The sequence below is a fragment of the Echinops telfairi genome, unplaced genomic scaffold (genome assembly GCF_000313985.2).
Source record: "Echinops telfairi isolate 266 unplaced genomic scaffold, ASM31398v2 ScPeMD7_25;HRSCAF=90, whole genome shotgun sequence".
Lineage (NCBI taxonomy): Eukaryota > Metazoa > Chordata > Mammalia > Afrosoricida > Tenrecidae > Echinops > Echinops telfairi.
Window position 1 is genome coordinate 19,303,153 of NW_022103922.1, and position 14,615 is coordinate 19,317,767.

At 43.3% G+C, this 14,615-nt stretch overlaps 1 protein-coding gene across 1 annotated transcript; it reads left to right on the forward strand.

The window, feature by feature from the left end:
• The first annotated feature begins 899 nt into the window (after positions 1-899).
• On the forward strand, positions 900-1,106 carry LOC115869401 (guanine nucleotide-binding protein G(I)/G(S)/G(O) subunit gamma-5-like). The gene has a single exon (XM_045289098.1). It carries the CDS (start codon positions 900-902, stop codon positions 1,104-1,106), a length of 207 nt encoding a protein of 68 aa, XP_045145033.1.
• The last annotated feature ends 13,509 nt before the right edge of the window (positions 1,107-14,615 follow it).

Genomic DNA, 14,615 nt, shown 5'->3' on the forward strand with positions numbered 1-14,615 from the left:
GGGCGGAGGTGAGCAATGCTACCATGTAATATGTATGACTGTATTATTGTAATATCTCTCATGCTCTTGATGACTTTAATACTTATATATCTCAACCGTACAATTGTGCATTACTAAACCCAGAAGTATTACTGGACCAGTGTGTTCAAGCAGCGGGTGGGGCTGGCACCCCACTCTCCCCCGTGCCATTTTTAATTTAATACTACAGTGTAGGACATAAAAAAAATTATAAATTATCAAGGGTTCATGGGGGAGGGAGAAAAAAATGAGGAGCTGATAACAAGGGCTCAAGTAGAAAGAAAATGTTTTGGAAAAGATGATGGCAACGTATGTACAGATGTGCTTGACACAATGGATATACGTATGGATCATGATTAGAGCTGTCAGAGGCCCAACACATTTTTTTTAAAAAGAAAGAAATGCTCTTTGATGAAAGCCACAGGCATCAGTAAATAAGCCATTAAGTTGAGCAGTACCCCAAGTCTCCTTTAGGCATGAGTCAATTAGGGTTGGTGCTCTTCCAGAAGTGGTCACCGTTGCAGTTACTGCTCTGAGCCCAACACAACTCTGACTCAAAGCGCCCCTATGCAGAGAGTACAATGGCTCTCCAGTGTTTCCAAGGCTGTTAACCTTCATGGGAGCAGAAAGCCGCCTTCTCCTCCAGCTGTGGAGCAGCTTGTAGGTTCCAACTGCATCACTGAGCTGAAATGGATTGGTATTAGCCATTTTCAATACAAGAGTCATATGATTTACTATGCTGGGAATGAGAAATCCAAGAGAAATGACATCACATTTATCATCAAAAAGAACATTTTGGCCCCCCTGCCGCGCTAACCGTCCAACTCACCCGCCAAGCCCAACGACCCAGAAATGAATGTCTCCTAGCTCTATTGCTCGCCATGTCTGGCTCTTCCAGTGTTACCGCCATGAAGAAAGTGGTTCAGCCGCTCTGGCTGGAGGCCGGGCTCAACTGTGTGAAAGTTTCCCAGGCAGCTGCAGATTTGAAACAGTTTTGTCTGCAGAATGCTCAACATGACCCCCTGCTGACTGGAGCATCTTCAAGTACAAATCCCTTTAGGCCCCAGAAAGTCTGTTCATTTTTGTAGTAAGACAAATCTTTCAAAAGTTTTCTAAGCCACTTTTCACGGACCAGTGACTATTCAAGGAGAGCTAAATTTGAAGCGTGTACAAAAGCTTGTCTTCGCAGTTACATGTGCCATACTATCCAAACTTGTACTTTTGTCAGTCCTTAACATCTACCTCTCTGAATTTTCATGAATTTCTATTTCACAAGGGTTGTTTTATATACACTGGCATTTGCATATAGTAAAATACGTAGTACAAGAAAAAGAATATTTCATGATATACATTGAAGTATAATACGGCGTGTGATAGGATAATATCTATATGCATACAGAAAGATCAGTTAATACAATGTTTCTTTCCCCCATTTTATTGAGGGCTCTTACAGTTATTATAAAAATCCAAAAATCAATTATGTCAAGCAAACTTGTACATATGTTGCCATCGTCATTTACAAAAACATTTTCTTTCTACTTGAGCCCTTTATTATCAGCTCCTCTTTTTTCCCGCCGCCCCCCTCCATGAATCCTTCATAAAGTACTGTATCTGAGGGTTTATCTGTCCTGGCTTCCGTGTGTCCAAAGCCTTATCTGTACCAACGTACAGACTCTGGTCTAGCAGGATTTGTGAGGTAGAACTGGAGTCATGATAGTGGGGGAAAGGAAGCATCAATGAACCAGAGGAAGGTTGTGTGTTTCGTTGGTGCTATACTGCACCCTGGCTGAATTGTCCCTTCCGTGTAACCCTTCTGTGAGGTGATGTCCAATTGTCTACAGACAGGCTTTGGGTCTCCACTCTGACCCCTCTAACAGAATTGTTTGTTTCTGATCTTCTGATAGCTGATCCTTAATAGATGAACTATTATTCAAATTTACACACCAGTCACTAAAGCCAATGATAAAGAAACTGAAGAATTCCACAAACTTCTTTAGTCTGACAGGGATCAAGCATGCAATCAAAATGCACTGGTAGTTACTGGTGACTGGAATGTGAAAGTTGGAGACAGAGTAAGGATCACTAGTTTGAAAATATGGCTGTGGTGATAGAAATGCAGATGGAGATTGCACGATTGAATTTTGCAGGGCCAATGACTTCTTTGTTGCAAATACCTTTCCAACAACTTAAAGGGTGACATATACTTGGACCTCACAAGGAGAAATACACAGGAATCAAATGGACAATGCCTGTCAGAAGATATAATGGAGAAGTTCTCAATAGCAAAGCCAAAACAAGGCCAGGAGTTGGCTGTGGAACAGAGCATACACTGCTCGTATGTAGCTTTAGGTTGAAGCTGAAGAAAGTGAGAATAAATCCACAAGAGCCAAGACAGTCTTGAGTATATCCCACTGAAATTTAAAGATCATCTCAAGAACGGATTTGAAGCATTGAACACTAGTAACTGAGGGCCAGACAAGTTGTAGGATGGCATCAGGAATATCATCCATGAAGAAGATAAAAGGTCATTAAAAGAACAGGAAGGTAAAAATCAAAGAGATGTCAGTAGAGCTTGTGAAAAAGCAAAGTAAAACATTACAATGAAATGTGCAGACTTGGAGTCCGAGAACCAAAAAGAACACTCTCGGCATTTCTCGAAAGAACTCAAGTCTTACGTTGACATGTTGAGAACTTCTATAGTCAAAATATTGAATGATGCAGGAAGCATCAGAAGATGGAATGAATTCACTGTATCAAAAAGAACTGGTTGGTGATATCCAGCCATTTCAAGAGCATGAGATCAGAAACTGGTGGTATTGAAGGAAGAAGTCCAAGCTTCACAGAAGGCATTAATGGACAAGACTTCAGGAACTGATGGAATACCAATGGACATGTTTTCACAAACTGATGGAAGCACACGTTAGTTTATGACAAGAAATTTGGAAGACAGCTACAAGGCCAACCAGTGGAAAGAAATCCAAATCTGTGCTCATTCTAAAGAAAGGTGACTGTGTTAGGGTTCTCTAGAGAAATAAAATCAGAATGCTAATAATTATATATATATATATATATATATACACACACACACACACACACAGATAGATGTATAACACAAGAAATAAAGTTAATTAAATTATAAAGCAGTACAAATGGCTCAGTGCAACTCACTCCCGTGAGACAGTTGTGAGACACTGGCAGTCCTTCAAGTCTTGAGGGCCGTCAGGTAGTCCTCTGAAGAGCAATGCAGGCTGTCCTGGCACAGGCAGCAAACAGCAAGGCAGGTCACTAACAGTCAGCCAGATGACAGGGTCCGACAGTCCCCAGCTCAAAAGATGTAAACTCCAATGGTGTGGCGAAGCAGGTCTTGAAGGAACCTCAAATTACAGTGACACAGTCCACGGGTTAGGTGTCCCACAGGTAGTGTAGCTTGCAAATTGAGGCAAAGAACAAGCAAGGCAGCTGCACACTGGTCCGATGATCAAAGAGCAAGAGACATAACAGGCAAGGCTCACCAAGCCATTTATCTCTCCGCCCTTCAATTAACCCCACAGGTGTTTATCGGGCAGGTTGGCACAATAAACTAACTACCCCAGTGACCCACAAGAATATGGAATTTGTCCAACAATCCCATTGCTATCACATGGCAGTAAAATTTAGCTGAAGATAATTGAAACATGGTAGTAGTAGTATTATCAACAAGGAGCTACCAGAAATTCAAGCCAGATTCAGAAGAGAAGGCGGAACAAGGGATGTTATTGTTGGTGTCAGATGGATCTTGGATGAAAGCAGAGAATACCAGAAAGATATTTACTTGTTTTTTTTATTTTTTTATACAAAGGCATTTGACTGTGTAGGTCACAAAAACTCATGGATAACATTGGGAAAAATGGGAATTTCAGAACATTCCATGTGCTACTGTTGAACTCATCCACAGAACAAGGATATACTAACTCAAAGCCATTGAGTCCATGCCAACTCATAGCAACCCTGTAGGGCAGGGTAACACTGCCCCTGTGAGTTTCTGAGACTGCAACTCTTTGCAGGAGTAGAAAGCCCCATCTTTCTCCTAAGAAGGAACTGGTGGTTTCTACCTAATGGCTAGCAGGCCAGCGAGTAACCACCATGCCAACAGGGGTCCATACATGATTTCAAATCAGGAAAGGTGTGTGTTGGGATTGTATTCTTTCATAGCTATTCGCTATTATCGGAGAAAACTCTCCCTGCCATCTAGCTGATTCTGACTCATAGCTCCCTTATAGGCGAGGGTAGAACTGCACCTTTGGGTTTCTGAGACTAGTTTAAATCTTTAAGGAAGTAGAAAGCATCAGCCTCCACCTGCCCCTCCCCAAGGATCAGCAGGTGGGTTCAAATCGCTGATCTTAGGGTCAACAACATCTCAGTATGTAGCCCACTGCACCCAGGGCTGCAATACTTTGAGAAACTGGACCATATGAAGACAGTGCCGCAGGATTAGAGGGAGGTTCGTTAACATCCTGCAATATGCAGATGTCTTAACCCTTCTGTTATTGCTAAGGTTGCGATGAGGCAGAACCAGCTCAATGGCACCAACACGTACTTCTGACATATATGTCTAATCCTTTCTCCTGCCCTCTGACTCTGAGACCTCAACTGGGGGTCTGTAGCAAAAAGAGCAACAGCTTCTTGAGCAATGTAAATTATAAAAGATTGTTTTATTAATGATAGCAGGGAGTAGACGGAATGCCATGTTGGTAGGGACAGGAGTGACAATGAATTACTAAGAATGCCTTATAAATACCCTGTTCACTCACTCTGTTTTCCATTTAATCTAGTACAAGGTAAGTGTTATAAACTAAGAGATTAAGTCAGTTTGCTCAAGTTCCCGGCTGTTACGTGACAGACAGGATAGACATGTGTCATTATATTGTCTGGGTGTGGCAGAAGTCAACCTACTAGTTATTTTTTTTTTCTTTCTTTTTTTTTTTTTTACTAGTTATATATGAATGTTGTATTTGCCATTTTTCTAATGCCCAGACAATTAATTTCACAGAAAGCATGGGAGGTTAATTCTAGTTAATTCTAACCCAGTGTTTTATCACAAAGGAGAAAGTAACAAAAATTTGATAAGGAAAATTCTAACTTAAATCCAAATTCACCTCCATGATCATTAAAGCCAGGGCTCTGAACCTTTTCCTCCTGGCTCCAACCCTGCCAAGAATTGACTTTTCCATCCCAGCTACACCGAATCAGAAATCATCTGGGGATCTGTAAGAATCTGGGGCTCTTGATAAAAATGTAGATTCTGATTCCATATATCTGGGGTAGAAATGCAAATTCGTAGCAGTGGGTTGAACTGCAATGAACCTGCCCATAGCCCTGATGTTATAATAATGTTTGGTTATATTAATAATGTTTGAACAGGGTTACTGCCAGCTAGTCAAGTACAGATTTCTTTAGAAACTGATAATTGTTTTATTGTTGAGTGGTATTCTCTCCTATTCCCAATAACATAATGCTTTTAGGGCATAATGATAGGTGGCAGTACTGTCAAATTAAAGAGCCTATTCTAGGAAGGATTCCCTCCTGGCTTAGTTATCTAGCACGGTTATCAGAGAAATGCCACAAGTGGAGAGCTTTAACAAAGAGAAATTTATTTTCTCACAGTTGAGGAGGCTAGAAGTCTGGATCCAGGGTGAAGGCTGTCTCTGTCAGGTGTGGAAGAGATTCCTTGTCTCACCTGCGTCTGCTTCTTGGTTCCTTAGTGATCTCCAGGTGTGTTGGCATCTTTCTTACCCCATTTCTCCTCTGCTGACTTGCTTAATCTCTTTTTTTTAATCTCAAAAGAGATTGACTTAAAAGAGCACACTTTACACTGTTTGCCTCATTATCATAACAAAGACCAACCATAGACTTTACAAGGCATGCACCTATGGTTTCTAGGATTTAGGACTCACAACACTTAAGTAGGGGGAGATGATTCAATACATAAAGCCTCCCTAACCGAATTCAAATCAAACTCATTGCCATCGAGTCAATTCTAACTCACAGCAGCCCTACAGGTCAGGGAAGAACTGTTTCTGTGGGTTTCCAAGACTGAAACTTCTTACTGCAATAGCTCTCTCCCTCGGAGGTTAGGGGCTTCAAGCGGCTGACCTCATGGGCAGCAGCCCCAAACTCAACCACAACAGCACTAGTACTCCGATCTCCCTGAGGAAGAACTAAAGAACTGAAGTTCTAGGAAACCTAACAATCTGATACATACCCAGGACTTGAAACAGATACACAGTTTTTTAAAGCCCTTTGTTCAACTTCCTTACAAGTATGAAGATTGATCCACGAAAGGATGGACTTTATTAAAGGGAAGGCTAGTCTCAGCTTCACTGAAGCAAAAGCTGCCCCCACTCCCCAGGCCTGAGTTCTTGTGGGAGATAAGTGCTTTTGACGGCGGAGGGGGTACAGTGCTATTCATTGAAAGGTTGATCTCACCCGCGGCTCCATGGGAGAAAGATGTTGCAGTTGGCTGTCATGGAAAGCCTGTGGGACAGCTCTACTCTGTCCTATAAGGTTGCTATGAGTCAGAAGTGATGGCTGTGGTGGGCTTCCAGTTTAGAAAAGTACTAACTAATGTGCAATTCTGTATGGGGCAAGCATGGAGGGAATGTAGGTGTGGCTTGCTGGCAAGTAATATCCTTGGGGATATCCAGATTGTGGGGCGAACCAGTGACTAAAATTGAGTTCTAGGCCTCAGAGACTATGTGAGGGATGGGAATGCCTGTTTCATCGCTTCTGCCCAATTGTTCTCAAACGTTAGTGCTAAGGCTTTCCCTTCTATACCATCATTGTTTCTCTGGTTATCAAGGTTACTCCTGACTTGTATCCTAGGTAACTAACAACAATGGGTAATAATACTTTTATTTTTATTGTGAAATAGGTGAAGGTTTGCAGAGCAGATGATCAGTTTTACATTCAACAGTTTATACACACTCAAGTGTTTGTTATTCATCCCCTGCAGTCCTTTCAATGTACCTTCACTTGTCCCACATCCTGTTTCCAATTTTCCTTCTTTCCTAACCCTCTATCTTTATGTAAATGTGACCCTTTTGATCTCCAATGGCTGATTATTCTAACCCAGGAGTGGGGGATAGGAGGAATGGGGGTGGGAGTGAGTATGAGTTTGGTTCTAGAACTGAGGGGTGACTGAAGGGGCCTTAGCCTTGGGAGTCTGACCAGTCCGTATCCACTGACCAATAAATCCAATCTCACGATTTTGAGTTTTGTTTTGCAATTTCCTCCCACTCTATCCAGGATCTTCTAATGTGATCCTTTGGGAGACATTGACAGTGGTAGCCAGGCATCAGCTAGTCCTTCTGGTCTCAAGTTGTGGAACTGATAAAACGGGCAGTTATTCTTAAGTCTCAGAACACAGGCTTCCATTCATCTGGCCAAGAGCCACAGTGCTGCTGTCAGAGGAAAGCCTAAAACTCGCCCTGCTCGTAGTGTTTCCTAGGACACACTGGGTGGCTTATAGGAACAGAAATATATTGTCTCACAGTTCTAAAGGATAAAAACTGGGGTGCTGGCTAGAAGTCTCTAGGGCAGTGGTTCTCAACCTTCGTAATGCAGCGACCCTTTAATATAGTTCCTCTTGTTGTGGTGACCCTCAAACCATAAAATTATTTTGGTTGCTACTTCCTAACTGTAATTTTGCTACTGTTATGAATCATAATGTAAATATCTGATATGCAGGATGTATTTTCATTGTTACAAATTGAACATAATTAAACATAAAGCAAAGTGATTAATCACAAAACAATATGTAACTATATCTTGTGAAATATTTATGTGTTTTCCGATGGTTTTAGGCAACCCCTGTGAAAAGGTCATTTGACTCCCAAAGGGGTCGCGACCCACAGATTGAGAACCACTGTCTGGGGAAAGGCCTGTCTTGCCTCTCAGCTTCTGGTAGACGCAAGAATTCCCTGGTTGCAGCTGCATCTGCACAGTCACATAGTCTGTGGCTCAGTTTCTTGTCTGTTCTCAGAACACCACCCAGATGGGCGCTGACTCGGATGACCCCATGTTAATTGAACTGCAAACATCTTCAAAGACCCTCTTTCCAAACAAGGCCACATTCACAGGCCAGCTGCTTTGTGGGAGAAAAGACCTAGTGATTTGCATGCGTAAGATTCCATAACATCAAGCCTATTGCCAGTTCATCATAGCGACCTTCTAAGGCAGAGTAGAACCACTCCACGGGGTGGGTTTTCCTCCCCTCATCCTTCCAGTTAGCAGGCCAGGGCTTCACCACTGCATTCTCAGGGCTCCTTCTGCAAAACACACGGCCTTAAAACCCCATGGGGCCACTCTACCCTGTCCCATAGAGCTGCTCTAAGCCTGAATCAATTCCACAGCATCTGACCACAGCGCCTTCCTTAAGGTCTTTTCTGATAAGAGTTCTGCTTCTTTCAAGGCAGTATGGACGTTTCTTGACTGGCTGGGAAGACGGGGAATCACTTTTAAATGATATCTAGGAGATGGAGACAGAAAAGCACAAAATGAATAACCTGATAGCATTCTGCTACACTTACAAAATAAAGAAACAGCTTCAGATTATACTCAGAACTATGACGTAACTAGAGGGAAATGATGGTGAGAAATGAGGGGGAGCACGATAGAGAGCATGTGCTTTAAACTTTCACCCAAACCACACTTAAAGAAAAAAAAAAAAAGACATGAGAAAGCTCGCAAGGGAAAGTGACCCTATAGGACATAGGGTTTCCGAGGCTGGACTCTGCCAAAGATTGCCACATCCTTCTCCTGGGGAGGAGCTGGTAAGTGAACACTGCTGACCTTCGGGTTAGCAGCTGCGAACTTCAGCCACTGTGCCACCAATGCTCCCCTGGACATCAAAGCAGGAAGGAAATTGCTGTTTTTGTCCATCCGTTTTGGACACAGCTTCTGCTAGGAGTATCAGTTCATCTCTCCCTTTTCATGAGAAAGGAGCCTTACGTACCATTAGAGGAATACTTGAATAGGTGTTAAATAAAGCTAATCTTTGAAATGAAGAATACATCTATTCCTAGGTCTTTGGTCAGGAAGGTTTGAGATGAAGTAACCTCGGAAGAAGAGGCCCAGAAAATGGTTTGGGAGAAACAGTGACAGTCTAACTCTTGCCAGGCTAGGCAACAGATGGGGAACCAGGAACATATCCGGCCATCATGGGAGGATGTGGACAAGTGCCAGTTAGGGACACTGGTTGTGTAAGCACTTTTAGGTGAAGAGATGGTGTTCAAGTGAGCACAAGGGCAAATCCAGAGTAGGGAAGAAAGACCAGGGTGGAGGATTTGTTGCATCCACTTAAAAGCCCAGAACAGCCAGGCCTTGTGTAGACTACCTTCCTGCTCATTCCTGGTGTTTTCCTCCCTCTGTTTCTTATTGAACTGTTAGCATGCTGTTCTTAGGAACAGATATTCCAACTCAGGACCAAAAGTCCTGGGCTGGTTCTTCCCACCTGTACCTAGCCCAGCAATGTAGACAGGTAGGCCTGGAAAAGAAGACTGGCTAAAAAATGTGCTGAGTCAAGCAGAGGAGTCCCCTGCGATAAAGCTGCAGCTGCGGTGGCAGAGTCCTGAGTCAGATAAGATGGGGAGGGGAGCGCAAAGAGAAGGGTGTGCTAAGATTCCCTCTGGAGTCTGGACGCACCTGGTCATTCGGCTATCACATGAGTAGATCCAGTGCTTGTTGATACTATTCTTAAATCTAAAACGGTGGCCAAGCACTTTAACAGGTAAGGAGTACATTCTACAATTTTCCAAAATCAGCAAGAGGGTTGGGGTAGCGGGATCCAAATGATCTAAAACGTGTGGATTACAGGTAAGAATTCATGTTACAGAGGCTATTTCAGGGAACTTAGAACAAGTTAGTCTGTGTGGAAAAAAATAAAGAACCGTCCCCACCCCTAGCCAGTCCTGGGGCTTTGGGGCTAGGCTCAAGGGGAGTCCCTCTGGGACATGGGGGTACAGTGAGTGGTGTGACCCTTTGCTGGGCATGCCTACACAGTAGCGTATGCTGGGCTCCCCTGGGGTCTCCCATATGGGCTCCAATAAATTTCTTCCATTTTGCTTAAAAAAGAAAAAAAGAGTTTCTCTTCAATACTAAAATGGGAAATCACCCAAAATGAGACTGGAAGACTCTGGGTAAATCATAAGCTTTTTCTGGGACTTCATATCATTGCCTATCATATGAGTCAGATTAGTTTATCAGATGAGTCCACTGGATGGTCTTTACAGATTCCACTTGGTTCCAAACTTTTGATGCTATGAAATGAGAAAAATGAAGTCAATCAAAGTGATCTTCATTATCATGAAAAATTAAACAAAAAGCAGAGAATGACGTAAGGAACCTCCAAGTATCCATCACTCATTTCCAATGTATGTCCAGTTTGTTTTGCTTGAACACCCATCTACTACCACTTCTTGGTCCCCAGGTATGAATTTAAAATAAACATTAGACATTGAATGAAATATATTTTAATAAATTCTCATGGAGCCAAGAACTGGATAAAGTCCCTTCCTTCCACTTCTACCTCCCTTCTCTTTCTATGGCTGTAAATGCTATCACGCTATGAACTACAGTAAACTTGGATCAGTGTTATAGGATGCTAAGTATCATATGCTGAGCCCAGTTGTAATTACTAAGGGAGGAGCTACGGCATTAATGAGCACCTGCTGTCTTCCAGATATTACTGTGCTATTGCTGAATAACAAATGATGTGAAAAATGTTAATGACTTGAAACAGCAAACATCTACTGTCTTATAGTTTCTGAGTAAAAATACCCAGGAGTGGAATATACAGCCAATTTGTTCTGTAAACTTTCACCTAAATCACACACACGGAATCAGGGAGTGGCTTAGCTGGGTGGCACTGGATCAGTCAGTCTCTCAGCGGGCTGCAGTCAAGCTGTTGGCTGGGACTGCCTCAACTTGGGAGCAGATCCACTTCAGAATGTGCTTCTTTGGGCTCCTCCCTGGGGCTGCCTGATGATGTGGACTGGTTTGCCTCAGAGCAAGGGATCCGAGAACATGAGAGAAAGAACCCAAGACTGAAGCAATGGGTTTTAAATGCCTTAATCTTTTTTTAATGTTATAAATTACTATTATCCATTTTTTACCCAATCCAATACATCCATTCACCTACAATTCTTAGGTGAATGGATATTCTGTAAGTGAATAGGAAGATGAAAATGAAGTGCATGCTACAGCATTGAAGTTGGTGGTTTTATTTTTAAAATTGATTTATTTATTGCTAAAAGTGAGGGTGTAAGGTGGTATCTCATTGTTGTTGTTTTTAAATCATTTTACTGGAGACTCTTTCAGCTCTTATCAAAATCCATCCATCCATCCTTTAGGTCAAGCACATTTGTACATATGTTGCTATCATTTTCAAAACTTTTTCTTTCTACTTGAGCTCATGGTATCAGCTCACTTTCCCCTCTGCCCCCCTCCCTCATGAACCCTTGATAATTTATAAATTATTATTTTTTTCATGTCTTACACTGGCTGCTGTCTCCTTTCACCCACTTTTCTGTTGTCTGTCCCCCTGGGACAGGGTGATATGTCAATCTCATTGTTGTTGTAATTTGTATCTCTCTTATTGCTAATGAATGCAAACATTTCTTCATATGGTTGTTGGCCCCCTGGATGTTGCCTTTGGTAAATAAACGGTCTATTTTCATGCACATAATCTTTCTTTTTAGTGAATATCATTCTATCCATTTATACATGAGGAAGAATCAAGTAATTGGCTCAAGTCAAAAATGGAAGAAAGTGATTCGATTGATAATCAGGCTTTTTCTTTTCCCATCCCATTGTGGCACAGTGGGTCAAACACTGGTTGTTAAACAAGTGGGCTGAACCCACCAGCCACTCTGAGTGAGAAAGAGGTAGCTACTCTCTGATACCGTCTCAGAAAGTAGGGACCAACTCCTGTGGACCCTCAGTCAGGTTTCCGAGGAGGTAAATCTCTCTCAGAGTAGTTGGAGCATTTGAACCACAGACCCTGAGGTTACCAGTCCAATGCTTACTTGACAGTTAAAAAACCTTAATTTTAAAAACAATTTCAACGCTTCCATTGGACTTAGCACTGCTGGTCCACTTATACCTGCATAAGTCCACATTGAAAGCAGTAAACGAGCAGTGAGAATTAGCTTGATGCTAGAATACCTGTATTCCATTGTCACAGCCCCGTGACTCTTCTTAGGCTCCCTTTCTTGTTTTTTAAAGTAAAAAAAAATTTTTTTAATTGTAAATTAGGTGAGTTTTTAGATTTTCTTGTATCTCTATTAGCTCAACTGAAACTGTAATACTCAAATAATTCAATTGCATTGTTATTGTGTTCCCTCCTATTATCTACACTCCCCAAAGCCAAATCGATTGCCATGTTTCATGGAGTCAGTTCCAATTCCCAGGGACCATCCAGGACAGAGAAATATTGCACACACACACACACCCTCCCTGTTTTCCAAGGCTGTGGTAGACAGGGCACAAACGGAATGAGCTGCTAACCGCCCAGCGCTTAACCACTGTGCCACCAAGGATTCCTTTCCTGTTTTCTCGACAACCAAATATTTATACATTGAACATTAAATTGGACTTCTTTGAGCTCTGGACACACAGGGGTTAAGAAGGTTGCTGAACAAACCCTAAAAACAGCTATTACAAAAACAAAACAACAGCAACAAAACCCAGCTATCACAGAAATAAATAGGCCCGGAACATAAGGTTCATGCTGTAAAAGTTGGAATAGGAAATCTTTAGGACAATTAAAATGATAATATGAAAAAGAAACAATTAAGAATTTCCAGGGTCCTGCATCTCAAATCTGTCAAATGGGAGAGACACTTGACTTTTATTTTTCATTTCTATGCATGTAAACAAACTCGGGAAAGAACAACCGACCCATCATCTCTGAGTATGAATGGAGTTTACCCACGAAAGCATTGTGTCCGTCTGAAATATTTTTAAATGATCCGGTTTTTTTTTTTTTGGGGGGGGGGCAGAACAACAAGTCTACAAACTAAATTTCCTTTGGAAACTTCTGCTAAACATCTGTGCATGTCAAAAATTGGTTTTCCTGAGGTACTTTACATGAGTCTACTTTCTATGACTGGGCATTTCTTCTGAGTCAACTCTGACTGCTAATGAGGTTAGGAAAATGGTTTCTGCTATTTTCAGCTATAAACTACAGGAGCCCTGGTGGCGCGATGGGCTGCTAACTGAAAGGTCAGCAGTTCAAAACCACTAGCTCCCGTGGGAGAGAAATGGACCTTCCACTCCCATAGAGGTTGAGTCTCAGAAACTAACAGGGGCGCTTGTGCCCAGTCCTTATTTGAGCGCTTTGAGTGGGAATCTGAAATCGACTAGAATCAACTACACTAGTTTAAGAACAATTGTGAGGATGGCGCCGGATCCGCTGTTTCGGTTCGGCTGTACATAGGATCGCGATGTGAGAATGGATTAAAGATGTTTAGATGGCATCTAACATTAACTACAAAACTCAATCTGTTGTTGTAAGCCGTCCTGCTTAGGGTTTCCTAGGCTGAAACCTTTATAGGAACAGATGGTCCAGTCTTCTCTCCCCAGTGCCTGGTTAGGGTCAGCTGTCCAGCGTGTCCAAACCCACCGGCACTGAGTCCATTCTGATTCATAGCGCCTACAGCACTTGGTAGAACTGCCCCTGTGGATTTCTGTGGCTTTAGAACCTAAAGATCTAACGTTGAGATCTTTAAGGGAGTAGAAAGCCACATCTCCTGCGGAGACTGGCGCGTTTTGAACCGCTGACCCTGTGATCAGCAGCCCATCTTGTAATCCCTACACCACCATAGGCCACCAGCGCTCCTTAAACCTCTTGCGTGCGATAAGCTTCAGAATGAAATGAACACGAAACACATCGGGTGGTGTCCTAATCTCCCTTTAGCAAAACAGAGCTCGAATAAGGAGAAAGTGTCCGTGAATTCTCACCCGTGTAAACAACTCTTCTCAACTCCAACTGGGCCCTACAAAGGAATCTGTGAAGCCACACACCAATTTTTTTTTTTTTTTTTGCACCGGGCCAGGAAGGTGTCCTACTAGTTTTTGAACCATGTGCTTCTCCCGAAACCAACTTCAGAACGTGGGCACAAGGAGCTGGCAAAGGCAAGCCTTAGCGCGAACGGCGCGAGCACGGCGGTGCAGAGCAAGCCCGCGCGACCTCGGCGGCGGCGGGAGGGAACTGATTGAAAGCGGCGATTGCCACATTCGGAGCGCGCCGCAAATCTCGGCCGGGGAGCCGCGCGGGCGCCCACTCACCTGGGCGCTGCAGCGGGCAAGGGTCCGGGGACGGGGTGGGCGCCGGCTGACCCTCTACAGCCCGTCCCTGCCCGCGCTGCGAATCCCAACTCGCACCCGGGGAGCGAACCTCCACGCCCGGCCTCCCTCCCGGCACGCCCTTCGGTGACCTTGGACCACGAGGCGTCACTTTCCGTCTGTGGAAGACCTGTGAGGCGCCGGCTTCACCTGCCCGAGGCCCCGGCAATAAAGCCACCGGCGCGGCCAAGGAGCCGCGCGGGGCCCAGGGCTCA

Coding starts and splice junctions, on each gene's coding strand:
- LOC115869401 (XM_045289098.1), top strand. CDS start 900: ATGTCTGGCTCTTCCAGTGTTACCGCCATGAAGAAAGTGGTTCAGCCG.